Source organism: Octodon degus, unplaced genomic scaffold, assembly GCF_000260255.1.
Source record: "Octodon degus isolate 3935 unplaced genomic scaffold, OctDeg1.0 scaffold00090, whole genome shotgun sequence".
Taxonomy (NCBI): Eukaryota; Metazoa; Chordata; class Mammalia; order Rodentia; family Octodontidae; genus Octodon; species Octodon degus.
Window position 1 is genome coordinate 4,160,911 of NW_004524666.1, and position 14,351 is coordinate 4,175,261.

Below are 14,351 nucleotides of genomic sequence, written 5' to 3' on the forward strand. Positions count from 1 at the left end.
ACTTTTTGAAAAGTGCTTTGAAAACAGGTTTGTTCCAAGCTCATAAGAAACTATTCTCCAAACAACTAGGCTGCTCACTTGGAGATGACTTCTGCGTGTAGCCTCCACAAAGCTAGGACAAGAAAATGCCAAGGTTCTGTGGACTCCAGGAGCAGTAAAAATGCTATGGCAGAACCTAAAATTACTTTCTCCTCAGGGAAGAGGTCCTGTTTAATTACTGTACAGAATGATTTCATAAATTGGCCTTCTGCTGTGTGAACCAAATGGGCTGCCTGACCTTACTCTAATGGTTCAAGAAGAGCAACCGACACTCACATCATACTTACAGTACAGAGAGAGAATGCAACCTGCAACCCAGAAGACTTACAATCTGAAAGCCAAGACCAGCTCATTCACTTTTGCTGTATCTCTCCAAAACAAATCCCTCACTTAGCAAACTGAAGAGCGCGTTATGGCATTAAACTGAAATCAGCCTCCTAGTCAGCTAGGAAAGGTCCAGTGCTTGACAAAGGTATCAGCACTGGATAACCAGTCTGCATAAGTTTCCTGGCATATAAACTTAACTCAATTTAAACAGTAAAATGATTGGCTTTAAAAAGATGGGCCTACGATGATGAGGTCGCCCTAGGATAGCTTACTTTTCTCTAACTTAAGTTACCTCATGGCAAGAGAGGTTTCCATTGGCGCAGTTCACTTGAAGCTAACTTCATTTGGAACTTTTCTTAGTAACTTAATGAAACAATATCAACACAAATGGGGGAAGAGTGGCCTCGCTACAGGCTTCTGCCACACTGACCAGATGGATTAAAGATTTAAGCAAAACTGTTCTCATTTCTCACCAGGCAAATACCACTATTTCCTAAAATACCATTCTATGGCAACAGAAAAAAAAATTCTGGAATCAAGGCCCTCACTGCAATTCCCTGGTTGGGCCTCCACGGCAAGACCTGAGGTTCACGTCCACAGCTCTGGCGCTGAGTCCTGGCACACTCTAAAAGGGATTCCTGTGCCTTGGAAGGAACAATCTGAGACCACAGAAACAGAATGAAGCTGACCTCTGGGCTCCTTGCGGCAGCACTTATCTCAAGGGAAGCATCTGCAACATCTGCGCATGGGGGGCGAGGTGGCCCCAAGTTACAAGGAAGCCCAGTTTAGCTGACAGGTGATACTGAGCTCAGAAGTGCTTTGTTGTCAGTTCAGCTTTAGATTTCAGTGCGGTTGATAAATGACATAATAAAAGGGTAACGTGAGTAAATGCAGACAAGTTCGGTCATTATCAAGATAGCTGCAGGGTGCCCAGTTAAGTAAAATGATCTAGTAGAGGAAAACTTCTGGTCTGAAAGTAAAGAAACCAGTTAAATCACATCTTTTAAAAAAAATTTCCCATACAGTCAACTGAACAAAATGTAAGATCTCTTGCTTTTTAAATGTCACTTCAGTCTCTATTTTTAACTTACACTGTTTATTAAAAGAATCACACAGATACCAATTATTTTTGAATTGCTGTGGTAGAGAAAAAAGTGTAGCACTTGTGAGGAAAATGAGCTACAACCTGGAAAAATAAATAAAAAGGCATTTGCATTGACAGAACTCTTTTAAGTTTTTAAAGTTAAAACAATATACTATATCTAGAAAATATTGTAAAAATGTCTTAAAATAGAAAGATTTAGTCAGAAGGCTCAGTACAACTTAAAAAGCCTGTCAATAAAGAGGACAGGTAAAAAAACAGCCTTTCTATCTTTGATCCTTCCTCACTTTCCTGCCCTCAGACTCTGCCCGTCTGGATGTACTAAAGCAGAATAGTCTAAAAGCCATGAAAAAGTGCTGGTATATTTAGGATTTCTTGAGGACAGTTTCCATCTTGTTAAGTTGAATTCCGATCAAGGCAACTGATGAACTTTGAATGTGTTTGGAAATGCCGGTTCAAAGACCTCGTCATCATCTTCCACCCCTTCCTGTATTGGCTTCATCTTGGCGGAGGCTCGCTGGTGCGGGGAGGACACATCTGAGAAAACACAGAAAGGAAAGCTGCTGAGTGTACAACCAGCCGGGACACTGGCCTGATGTCATAACTGCAAACCCCACCTGGAAAGCAAACTTTGAGAAGCCGCAGCTAGTACCAGGAACTCAGTGTAGCATTTCAATGAAAGAACAAAGAATGAGATTCGTGCTCATGAGAATCTGAGAATCAGATTCCACTGCATGTGCCTGGATGAGAGGAGGTTTTTCAGTGTACAGCAGTTCCCAGTGGGTTGCCTCTGTGTCCATTTAGGGCTCAGAATAAATTTTCCTACCTTCATGTCATACATGTTGATTTGAATCCCATGTGGCTCTTGCAAGTGGGTATAATGCCTCATTTCTCTACAGAACAATCTGGTTTAAAGCTTCGGGATCAGCACTACCTGTAGTACCACCTAGAAGAGCATTCCTGGCTCAGCCACTCCCTGGACTGATTGATGTAGGAGGGGAAAGTCCAGTGCGGACTGGCAAGAACCAGGCAGAGGAAACACTGCATGGGTAGCATCACAGGAAGGAGCAAAGAGCATGCCTGTCAGGATGCCATTCAATCAAAAGGAACCAAGAAATACTTCATTCAGTCACTTGCTTGCTCACGCATTCATCAGAGGCTTAGGAAGCATCTACCATGTAATGGACATCATACTTGAAAAAGAAAATACTACATAAGAGTAGAAGCTATTACAAATAGAGTTCTCAAGGTGCCGAGGGGGTAGTTCATTTGACAATGTGAACACAAAATCCTTCCACACAGTGGCCTCATTCAAATCTTCCCACGCACACCAGCAGTGTGGATCTAGGGCATCCAATCGCAGAGCAGCCAGTGCTGCACTCTGGCCAGGTATAAGCACAGTGGTGGGACCATGGATGGAAACTGACTCCTTAAATACTTGCTAAGAGGAACAGACATCAGCTGACCAGCTGCTTTGCCATCATCAGCTGTCACTTGCCAACAAGCATCAGGAGTAGACAGCAGGGCCAACCAGCAAAATCAGCAGGAGGAGCAGGGCCCATGAGAATCACAGGCTGAGGGCCAGCCCAAGAGCTCATCGGAATCCAGTGCCTACAAGCAGGCGCAGGGCTGGGGTTTGATCCCGGGGCCTGCTGTGCCAGTTCCACCCCCAGGGTGCACTGAGACAGCGATGAGACTGGGTGTGGTGGTACATGCCTGTAATCCCAGCTCTTGGGAGGCTGTAAACAGGCGGATCACTAGGAGTCTGATCTAGTAGAGAACCTGAACACCCTGTAGACCCTTTCCTAAAATACAAAAAAGAAAAAAAGAATCACAGGCTGACACCTGAGCAACAGGCTGACCAGGGATGAGGGCAAATGACTTTGAACAAGCGGCCATTCCTGGCCTATGTGTGGCAGACAGGGAAGCCAGACCATAGTGGTCAAGACTGGAGCCTCTAGGAATAGGACCATGGCTCAGATCGCTGCTCTGCTGCTTCCTGGCCGTGTCACCTATACAGAGTACTAAACACAAGCCTCCAATTCCATGGCTGCAGAAAGGTGCTAGTCACAGGAATAACCAAAATAATACATAATATATGCTGAGCAGGGTGCTAGGTACCTGGAAAGAAATCACTAAATATCATTGATTATACAGTCACTGCTACGTACCTGAGAAAACAGCACAACCAACAGCCACATCTTCCAACATAAAAAATAATTATACAGGGCTAGATTTTTGTATAGTAATATGTTTGTTGTCCATGTATGGGAAGTGTTTACTTACAGATATTTATAATCAAAAGAGTTTCTTATAAAACTGCAGACAGTGAGCCTCTACTAAAATGGTCCAAGAAAGCAGTTCAGTCACAAAGCACAGCACAGCAGGTTTTCTACCCTTTCCCAACAGGTGACAATGAGATACAACAGACACAGTCTTTAATTCACACTCTATTCAAATAGCAGTGACTACAACCTGTGTGACGTTAGGGCACCCTCCTTCTGCGTGCCTCAGGTTCCCTGTCTGTGAGATAATAAGAATAGTACGTATCTCATGTGGTTACGAAGACTAAGTGACTATTTGAAAAACTTTTCAATCAGCATCTCAGATATAATAGTTTTAAATATATGTAAGTGCATACTATTACAGTGTTGGGATGACAATGATCCATATACTGTGACAATCTGGAAAAATTCACCCTTGCTCATAGGGATGGCCAATGTAGGACGTAAGATTTATGCTCAAATAGGACCTGCGATTCTGAATCTCAGCCATTCTGAGGGCAGCAAAACTTGTCTTGGTAAAGCCACGGCATCCTCCTGTTGTTATGAGTGAGTCAGATTAATGATCAGATAAAGCCCATAGGATAAACACGGTGGTATGTGTAGGAGCATCAAGCCAAATCATAGCATTTAGCATGCTTTCAAAATGCACACCACACACCCACTTTATTTTGACTGAGTAAATGGGACTAATTGGTGTGTAAAATTTAAAACCCATTTATCAAATCAGGTGTGACAGTCTATATATGCTGAGGTTGGCACCCATATGGAGCCAGCCAGATAGTTCAGCGGACTAAGGTGCCTGCTTCAGGAGAGTGCAGTGGCTGGGGTTCAATCCCTGGTGTCCCGTACCTGCCCTGCCCCTGGGATGTGCTGAGATAGCAACTGAACCTAGGCATGGTGGCGCACACCTGTAACCCCAAAGCTTGGGAGGCTGAAAATAGAATCACTACGAATCTGATCTACATAGTGAGACCCTGTCCTAAATTCATTAAGATAAATAAATAAAATTCCAGATTGTAAGCAAAGAGCCCTGAACCAAACAGTGGACACCTCTGCTCATGACAGATCATAGGGAGTGACAGCGCTGAAGATCCCCTGGGCGATCTGGATATGGCCAGCAGAGCCCCTCCTCAGCACAGCTGTCCAGGGCGTGGCCAGTGCCAACCCTGACTGAGGACAGGCGTGTCCTGTGAGGCTTCACCACCTGCCCCCGAGAGTCCTGGCCTGGCTTCTTCAAGTCCTGCGTTACAGGAGCCAGGAAGACTGTGTGTGATAGTCATCACAAGTGGTAAACAGGAGAGGGAAAAGTTACGTGAGAGAATTCCCTGGGTAGGAATAAAATCCCTACTAAGCTCACTGAGACTTCAGCGTGCTTCTAATTACATGAAGACCTCAGGGTCTTTCCTGGAAGTAAAAGTAAACAGACATATTTGTTGTTCTGGAAAACAGAGTGAAGGTCATGCCTGTTTCTGAGATGAATAAGCCAACTCAGGGCTGAGCTGCAAAAGAGTAGCAGTGTGAAGTTTTCCAAGTGACTTTTCTTGGCTTATGAAACACTTTTTAACAAAGGAGCAACACTTTTGCAATATAACCAATATAATGTTCAGAGAGTTTTTCCCTACTCCTCTCTTAACTTTGATGACATCGTCATTCCTTTCAAAGTGGCATTTTTATTATGTTTAACCATCTAGCCAACTACTTAGGCAAGTAATTAAAAATCTTACAAGGGTTTGGGATTTTAATTAGATTATACAATATTTGATAAATGAGGTTAGAAAAGGATTTAATAGTTTCTCTGCTAGAAAAAAAATTACTTTTTCCGGCATATATATATATATATATATATATATTTCCCCCTTTTTTTTTCTCCTTTTCTTGGTGTTGAGAATCAAACAAGTCTGCCAACAGAACTACCCAAGCCCTGTAAGATTTTGTTTTTAACCGAGAGAACTGAGTTTTAATTGAAGCTTTCTGAAAATAATGCCTAAGGATAAGTGTGGCCTTTCTATCTAATTTTCCCTTAAATCAGCTCAGCACTAGCACTGAAGAACACCAACAAGACGTATAAGCTGGGGCTAATGAGGAGGTTGGCACAGGTTTGTGGCTCCCAGGGACAGGTTTTCTTCAGCCCAACAGGGTCATTTAAGGATCATTTCTTGACCACTCGAGTGGATGATCAGGGGTCCTAATAGTTTCATCTTTAAAAATCATACAGAAGGAATAAAGGGGAGCTTTAGGTATATTATTTGTTATAAAAGTAAATAAGAAAAGCATAAGAACTAGCAGCATTATCTAGAGAAGAAAAAAGGGGAAGTTGGAAGATGAAGGTTTAGGTTATAAATGTATTATTTATAAATCAATAAACAGCACATACTCAGCATTCTGAACAAAAATTGTTCCCAAGTGATTTGGGGGGAGTCTGACTAACGTTAAATTCAAGGGGTTAGGTTTTATTGTAAGATTTCTTTTTTGACTATCTGATGTCTCTCTAAGTACTAGTTTGGTAACTTGTAAAATTTTTAATTAACACTAAAAAATGTCTACCTGAACACAATCCTTTCACTGACACCTTACAAGTGGGAAAGCATTGGGTGAGGACACAGGTCCTGGCTAGAGGGGAGGATGGGGGCTCTGGGGCAAGAGCACAGTCCCTGCTTCCTGGGGGGCCAAGCACACAGGGAGATAATGTCATATTCCTCACCCCTAATGGGGAAATGAACACCTCCCCACAGGGTTGTGAGGATTAAATGGAAGTGCCTAGGACCGTGGTCATGCGTTAGCTGCCATGGAGGTAGCTGAACATCATCCAACACTTCTTTGCTTCAAGGCTATCCAAGTGAGGTTGACCGGAGGATCCAACCTCCCTGGGCTGCCATTTGCTCATCTGCAAAATGGAATGTCACCTCTTACTAGCCCATTCTCTACAGCTGCTGCCCCACCACATCTCCTCCCACTTCTCTGTACAGTTCACATGCAGCTGGCTGTTTGTACATCCACAGCCATTCAACTGTAGGACAGAAATGGAGCTTGAGTTTAACACATTACTGCATGAAATGAACCTTGCAACTAGGAATGCTATTTTGTTTTCTGTGTCATTCCAGGTAAATTAATAAGATTTGAGAGAAACTTATCACATCAGACACACTACTAGTCATTGTACAGAATACTCACCACATGCAAGCTAACTGGAGTACGTTTGTACAACTAGATTATATGGAATTAGTAGATTGTCCCGAGTACCATGAGGATACCAACAACAAGAAATATTTTAAAAGATTTGTTTCTTGGCTAGGAATGATGGAATGCACTTATAATCTCAGCACTCAGGAGGCTGAGGCTGAAGGATCACCCCAAGTTCAAGCCCAGGACTGTACAGTGAGTTCAAGATCAGCATGAACTACATGGTAATAAACTCCCTTAAAAAAAAAAGCTTATTTCTCACAAGAAAGTGATCTCCCAGTATTTCATACCATCTGTGATAGCATCACTTCAGGTACTTCATGAAAAAAATGGTTTAAATGGAGTTTCAAAAATGAGTTCCAACTGACATTGTCTATATTGTCTCATGAGTCAAAAAAAAAGGAACAAAAAACCCCCACACAACCGGTTATTTAACCTCAATTAACCTTCAAGGAAATGTAGCATGCCCTCCTGTTACCATGGCAACGCCTATGCTCCACCACTGCTTATTAATAACGGAATTGGCAGGAACGATGCACAATCCATCTGTGAGGGCAGGAGGAAGACAGTCAGTCTGGCAAGGAGAGCAGATGACAAGGTTCCCTGGTGAGCAAGGACCTTGGTTCAGAAGCAGGGAGAAAGCTAGAAGTGCGCGACGGCACTAAGCCCTCCTCACTCATCTGGCCTCCACTCTATCTCATAATCACACGTACAAGTGAACTCCAGTAAAGAAAGCGGAAAAGAGGAAAGCTCCCTGGATTCTGAGCTACTGCAGTCGGGCAAATTTTCCTCAGCTGCCATCACTCCACTTTCTTCTGTGCACATGACAGTTTGACCTTGCTATGGGTTTATTGGCATGAGAAGTGTAAAAATTGAGCACAACATAAAAATGGAGTGGCACCCTTTCCTTAAAAGTCTACCTTAAAGCCTGGCTTAAAGTCTACCTTCACCTTTTTATGAGCTGCATTCTGTTTCACAGCACCTCTGCTGTATACTACGAAGCATGTTTCTGGTGGTAAATCCAGTACTGGCTGGAATCTTTCAAAGTAGTGCCTTTACCACATTCACGCAAACCTGAACCACCAACAGGTGAGAAATACAAGGTGTGGTCTAAAGCTATAGTGGATAAATTTTTAAAATTATTATATTAAAGGACATTGCCACTAATCTACCCCAAAATGTTTCCCCTTTCTTAGAACTCATATCCATCCTATCATTCTTGCCATGCACTGATACAGTTGTGTAAGTCCTGTTTCATGTATTTCTTTAGGTGCCCTGTTGGGGATGCTTTCATGTCCTGAACTGAATCAAACAGCTCACCTTTCGTGTCATTTTAACGCTGAGTGAGAGCCACAAGTGTCCCTGTGCCAGATCCAGTGAATAAGGTGGATGTGAACATACCACAAGGTTTTTGCTTGACAGAAATTTCTATAAACTGCTGCAGACAGTCATAGGAATGACGGGGTAAGTATGTTCTAATTGAGGCAGAGTATTTTGAGGGGGGTTAATGGCAGTCCGTCTTTTACTGTAATAAGTTTGTTCTTTAAACATTCACGGTTTTAATCATACTGTATACAAGAATGATGAAATCATCCCCACAGGACACAAGCAGCAGAACTTCAGAATACAGGTAATTGTACAGCTTCTTGACTCAAAGCACAGGCCATAGACCAGCTACTGGAGTATCCCCTGGGTCCCTGTTAAACTACCACCTCCTCTGCTCCCCACTATATCAGAAGCTTCAATAAGATCTCTGGGTGATAACATGTTTAAAAAAAAAAACACTAAAACAATGCAGAAACACCAGAGGCAGAAAGAAATAAAAATGGAGAACATAAATTAGAGTTGAAAAATGCACCACCACATAACAGTGGAAGATGCAACATACACTGGCTGACTGTCAGACTAGTAACTGCTGCTGTGGCTAGCTCACAGCTACTGGCCAAATGCCATTTTTATATCTCTTTCATGTTAAAACACAGAGGCAAATTTAAAACTGAAAAGTAAAACACCAACACTGCTGTTCCTTAAAAACTGTTCAAGATGTTTTTCAGAATGCAGGTGTAGAACCCTAGGATGTGACCTTAAATGATTCAGGGAAAGCCAAAATCCCTGAGGAATAGAACCTGAGGGACAAGAAGCGAGTCTTGTGACCCAAGGTTAGAAGTGATGGGCACTGTCAATAGTTCTGAAATTTCCACAGGTGTCAAGTGGCCTGGCCTGCAGGGTGCAGCATATTCCACCAAGACTCCTGGCTATCACCACCCATCAGCTTGCTACTTCCCTTACCCCAGGGCACTTCATTACTTCACCACCAGCCAACTGGGAGAAACTTGAGCTTGTTTCCTTGTCAGCTGGCCTGCAATAAGTCCCTTTTTGCAAACACTTGATGCTGAAGTACTGGTTTCTATGTGTTTGAGCTGCAAGCCCTTCCTGGCTATCAATCTGGTCTACACATATGAGCTTTACAATGCAACAGGACCGACCCCTACATCTGTGTCCAACCCTGTGCAATGAAAACAAGTGAATGAGCATACCACACTCCCAAGCACATCATTGGCACAGTAAAATAACAGTCGCTGAGGTAGACCCTGTACTCCTCATCCCTCTGCACCGCAAAAGGGTTCAAAGCTCTTCTATGAGGGAAGCTATGGCCACATGCTGGAAGTGGCACACCCCACCTGGGAGCAGGAACTGTGCGAGCCATCGTGACTCCGCCCCTGTTGTCCTCCACTTGCTGAAGGACAAAAGCACTCAGGCTGCTCTTCTGGCCAAATCCTGGAGCGAGGAGCACATGGCTCAAAGCAAAACCCAAACTGCACATGGAGCCTCAGTTGACACTTTCAAAAAGAGGACAGGCAATAGGGCTGGCCAGATGGCTCAGTGGACTAAAGCACCTGCATAGGCAGAGCACAGAGGCCAGAGTTCAATCCCCAGCATGCCGCGCCAGCCGCACCCCTGGGGTTATGCGATAGTGAGACCCTGTACACCTTGTAGACCTTGTCCTAAATTCATTGAAAAAAAAAAAAAAAAAGGCAGGCAATAAACACAACCATTTCCAATTTGTTCTACACATTGCCCTTGAATCCCTTTTATGTTAATAACATTTCTATGCTCAAACTTTGTTTTAGAATGTTACGTCTTAAGAAATTAAGACTATGCTATTATGGCTAATTGATTATTTTGAGTTAAAAGCACTTTTAAAAACCAGCAGGTGCAGGAAGAAACCAGCAGGTGCTGTTACTCTGACCTTCACTGACCATCACGTCTGACCATGTTTATTATATGCAGGATACAGGACATGTAAAAGATGCCCAGGTAAACTGCCATACAGAAAGATAAAGTTGAGTCATCTGTAGGAAAATGGATGCACCCTGAGCCCCTAAGTGAGGTAATCAGACACACAGCTTAAAGTTTCTTTTACATGAGAAACCCAGGTAAAGCGAAATAAAAGAAAGATAACTGGAGGCAGGGAGACAGATCTTGCTCAGATAGGAAGAGGATCAGAGGGTGAAGGAGGGGAGGGAAGGCGGATGAGAAAAGGCATTAGGATGTGTTACATACAGGTGCCAACTGCACACGGGGATAGAAAATGTTACATAATGCAAACACATACTAAGGAAAAAAAGAACTATAAAAAAGAAGGAAAATAGCATTCTTGTCAAAAATAGAAAAATGGGACAGAGAATTCTTTTTTATGTATTTACAGGGTCTCATTACACAGATCAGACTTGTAGTGCTTCTCCTGTTTCCAGCCTCCCCAACACTGGGATTACAGGTGCATGCCACCATGTCCAGTCTCAATTGTGTCTCAGCATGCCCTGGGGGCCGGGCAGGCACAGCACAGCGGGCTGGGGATCAGACCTGGCTCTTGGCCTGTCTAAGTAGGAGCTTTAGTTTACTGAGCTATCTGGCCAGCCCTGAGAATTCTTTACAAACCTTATTTAAATAACTCTTAGGTGTTCGCACATAATTCAAATTTTCAGTTTCCTACTGTTGTTCAGTTCAGTACATGTAAGTGTCTGGCTCTACTTCGGGTTTTCATTTCCTTCTGCAGGCTCCGATGCCATGTAAAACCTGAATCACACAAGAGCTCCTTCACTTAAACTGTCCTGCATCAATTTAAGTCTCAGGCCCAGCCAAAAATAAATAAATAAAACTGAAAACCATGAAAGCAAAGAGGTAGTTTTGCCTCCCCTGCACACTGATTATATGGCCTTGTAAATACCATCTTCTCCTGAGTAACCCAGCTTCTCTAAAGCACACAAGTTATAAGATCGTTTATATGAGCACAGGATTATTGAATGAGAGCCTGCATTTTTAAACAAGTCATTTTGGTTTAGAATTAGAAATAGGAAAGTTTTTAGCTTTTACAATGGAAAAATTTGCCACTTTGCAATTTCATCTGAATTTGTTCAATTCTTATATTCACAATATTTCTTGTAATAATTTGATTTTCTCCTGTTTCATTTATTAATTTTGAAAACCTGTGTCATTAGTGCTACTTAAAATGGTCTCAAGCCATCTTAACTTGGATGAGTCTGGAAAACTTGTCTCTGAGTAGGCGTGTGACTGCAGTAACTCAGGGACGCTGCATGATCTTCCTTCTCAGGAATACCCCATTATCCAAGCAATTTTTAAGTCTTGGTGCTCACACAGAGATAATCCAACAGTAAAACATCCAGCAGCTGTTTACCTAGCTTTCTTTCTTCTTTTCTTTTTTGCAGAACCAGGGATTGAACTCAGGCCCTTGCGCTTGCCAGGGAAGCACTTATTCCACTGAGCCATCTCCTCAAACCCTGCCTATCTTTCTTAAAAGACTGCTGGTCTAGGATGTCACTCTTTTTTGTTGTTGTTGGCCAGCTTAGCCTGCCCTGAGGGCAGGGCTGGCGCAGGGAGATCAAACCTTTGTCCCCTGTGGCTGCCTAAGGTTGCCTAAGCAGTGATTTAGACAGCTGAGCTATCTTGCCAGCCCTAGGATTTCACTCTTAACTAATGTCATGAAAACACAATATCCACCAAACCACAGACTGTTTTGTAATTCTCCCAGTAAATCAGTATCTAAGCAAAGTATTTGGAAATCAAGTGACCAATAACATTTCTAGAACAGAAATGCTGTAAAACTGGATTAGCTGATATGAAATACATGGTGGAAAAATCTAGCAAAAATTGGTCACTGCAGCCCCTAGTTTGCAAATTTATCTTCTCATTCAGCTGTCATAGTGCCTGTGAGAGGCATCTCCAGGAACACTGGACTCTCATCAGTTTCGAGGTGACTTACGAAGGGAAGATGTGCTGGAGGAGCCCCTCAGAAACTGGTGCAAGCCGTCCTCGCCATCACTGGAGCTGGCTATGCTATTCCTCATTTCCAGCATGGAGATCTGAGCGCAGAGGCTGAGTTGGTGCTCCAACTTTTTGGCTTTCTACAAAGCAAAGTTTGAAGATTTCTGAGATTTTGAATGATCCCTGTAAGCAACATGTACTCTTCCTTGAAATAAGCTAGTGAAGAAAAAAAGAGTACCTGATACACCTTAAGTGTCCAATAAATGTAAGCTGTCATTTTATCAGCTATTCCTGTGAACATTATAAAAAATTTAATCTACTCAGTAACCTACTTAGCCATCAAGTAAGCACAGGCTTAACCTCACAGACAGCCAAGCCAAGATGAGGCAGGGGTGCACGCCTGAACTCAGCTCTCAAGAAGCGTGCCTCACAGAAATGCCATCACAAGTTCTCTTGTGCAACCTTTTAATCTTTCTGCTAGATGAATGTGGGAAATTAAGAACAAAGTGCAGACTGTTGACGATCTGTGCATCGCTGAAAGCCCGTCCTTTCCTGTCACGCCTGGGCTTCCTAGGAGGGGCCGGACCAAGGAAGGTGTGCAGGACGGGAAGAGGCCTAGGCTAAGACCTGAGCTGCCTGCCTTCCAGAGCTGCCTGCCTTTGGGTGTGCAGCCTTCCCCCTTCTGCAGCCTCTTGGCCCTGCCACCCCTGCTGTGCTCTACTCTGCACCCTCCCGCCCCCTACCATCTTCCTTGAGGGACAAAAAACTCTGTTGAGGAGGGCAGTACTTCATTCATGTCATACATGCTGGCCGCTGACACAGACTGTTCACTGTGTAATGCCAAATGCAGTAATTATAAAATACTTCCTCTCCCTCAAGAAATGACCCGCACAAGAACTGCCTGGTCACAAGCATCCTCTCTGCACCTAACGTACGAATGCTTAATGGAAATCGGGAAAACACGTTGGGTAAAGTGAAGTAAAAGGTGAAAGATTTATATGATCTGAAGAGAAACCAGAGTAGGGCAAAGTAAGTATACCCCCCTCTACATACTTGGTTACAAAGACACTTCAGAAAAGCACTTACTTTATCATTTAAGGTGGGATCATTCAGTGAATAGAGCTTATTCGTGATGTCTTTTCCTATGAGATACCTAAATATTTCATACAGGAAAGGCTCTGATTCCAGAAAGTAAGTTAATCTTTCTCTTGACCAGCATAAAAATCTGCAGTTATCATCTGCAATAATGGTGACCTGCCAAAGACACAAATATGCAAAGAAAATAAGCGCATATACATACATGAATTATAACTACAGTAATCGGGGAGAAGGAAACACTAGAATAACTTAACAGACATTACCATAGCAAATGATTTGCCAACTTAGTTAAAATTCAGTGCACATAAGCTTCTATGATTATATGTAAGAGAATGTTTAAAAACAATCTGCAGACTAGATGCTAACTGGTTGAGCTTACTGTTCTGTGAGGCCTGGAGACAGAAGAACGGCCCCTGTATTCGGACCCTGCTGCAGGGCAGACTAGGCTGCTGCTGCCACTGTGCTTACGACTGATGACTAAATATTCCTTCATACCCTGTTGATTATGATGAGGTTTAAGGATCAAGCTCTATGCAAATGAACCGAAGGAAGATTTGTAAGACAAATTGCAAATGAAAGGCCTTCTAGCTGACTGCACAAGTGAGCCCTCCAGACTGAGAAGGCTTCAAGGGTGCAGACTTGCTGAGGAGCGCAGCCCGTCTGCGTGAGGGTCCTGCTGGCGTGTGTTTCTCAAGGACGCCCTTCCACCGTGAGCTGCATGGTGGCCCGCTAGGGATCTGCAGAGATCCCTGACTGACTCAGAACTGCAAAACAAGTCTTCCTCAAGTCTTGCTACATAGGAAAGTGGAAGGACACAACAATTGCACTACGCGGTGCCTGAGTATTCCTCCCCCAGAGGCAGGTGCCCTGCCAGAAGCCCCTCATCTCCCACGGGGCCACCTACCCTTGGTATTGCTCCTCTCTTCACTGTGGCACCTGTATGCCTCTACCCAACTCACCCTGTGGCGTATCTGTGTGTCATCAGCACTGCAATGGCAGGAATTACAAGTCTCCATGTCTGAATGTCAGGCGTCCAA

General features: G+C 43.4%; 1 protein-coding gene across 2 annotated transcripts in view; it reads right to left on the reverse strand.

Annotated features, from left to right (window-relative positions):
- Nucleotides 1-1,631: 1,631 nt before the first annotated feature.
- Bves (blood vessel epicardial substance) overlaps nt 1,632-14,351 on the reverse strand; it is a 27,620-nt gene continuing 14,900 nt past the window's right edge. The window contains exons 5-7 of one of the 2 annotated variants that reach the window (XM_004637455.2): nt 13,303-13,470; nt 12,215-12,356; nt 1,632-2,005 (exon numbers count right to left, since the gene is read on the reverse strand). In XM_004637455.2, the coding sequence (XP_004637512.1) occupies nt 1,881-2,005; nt 12,215-12,356; nt 13,303-13,470 (435 nt within the window). In that variant the 3' untranslated portion in view covers nt 1,632-1,880. Of the gene's footprint in view, nt 2,006-12,214; nt 12,357-13,298; nt 13,471-14,351 lie in introns of both variants that reach the window. The other variant, XR_002822396.1, reaches the window with a different exon arrangement.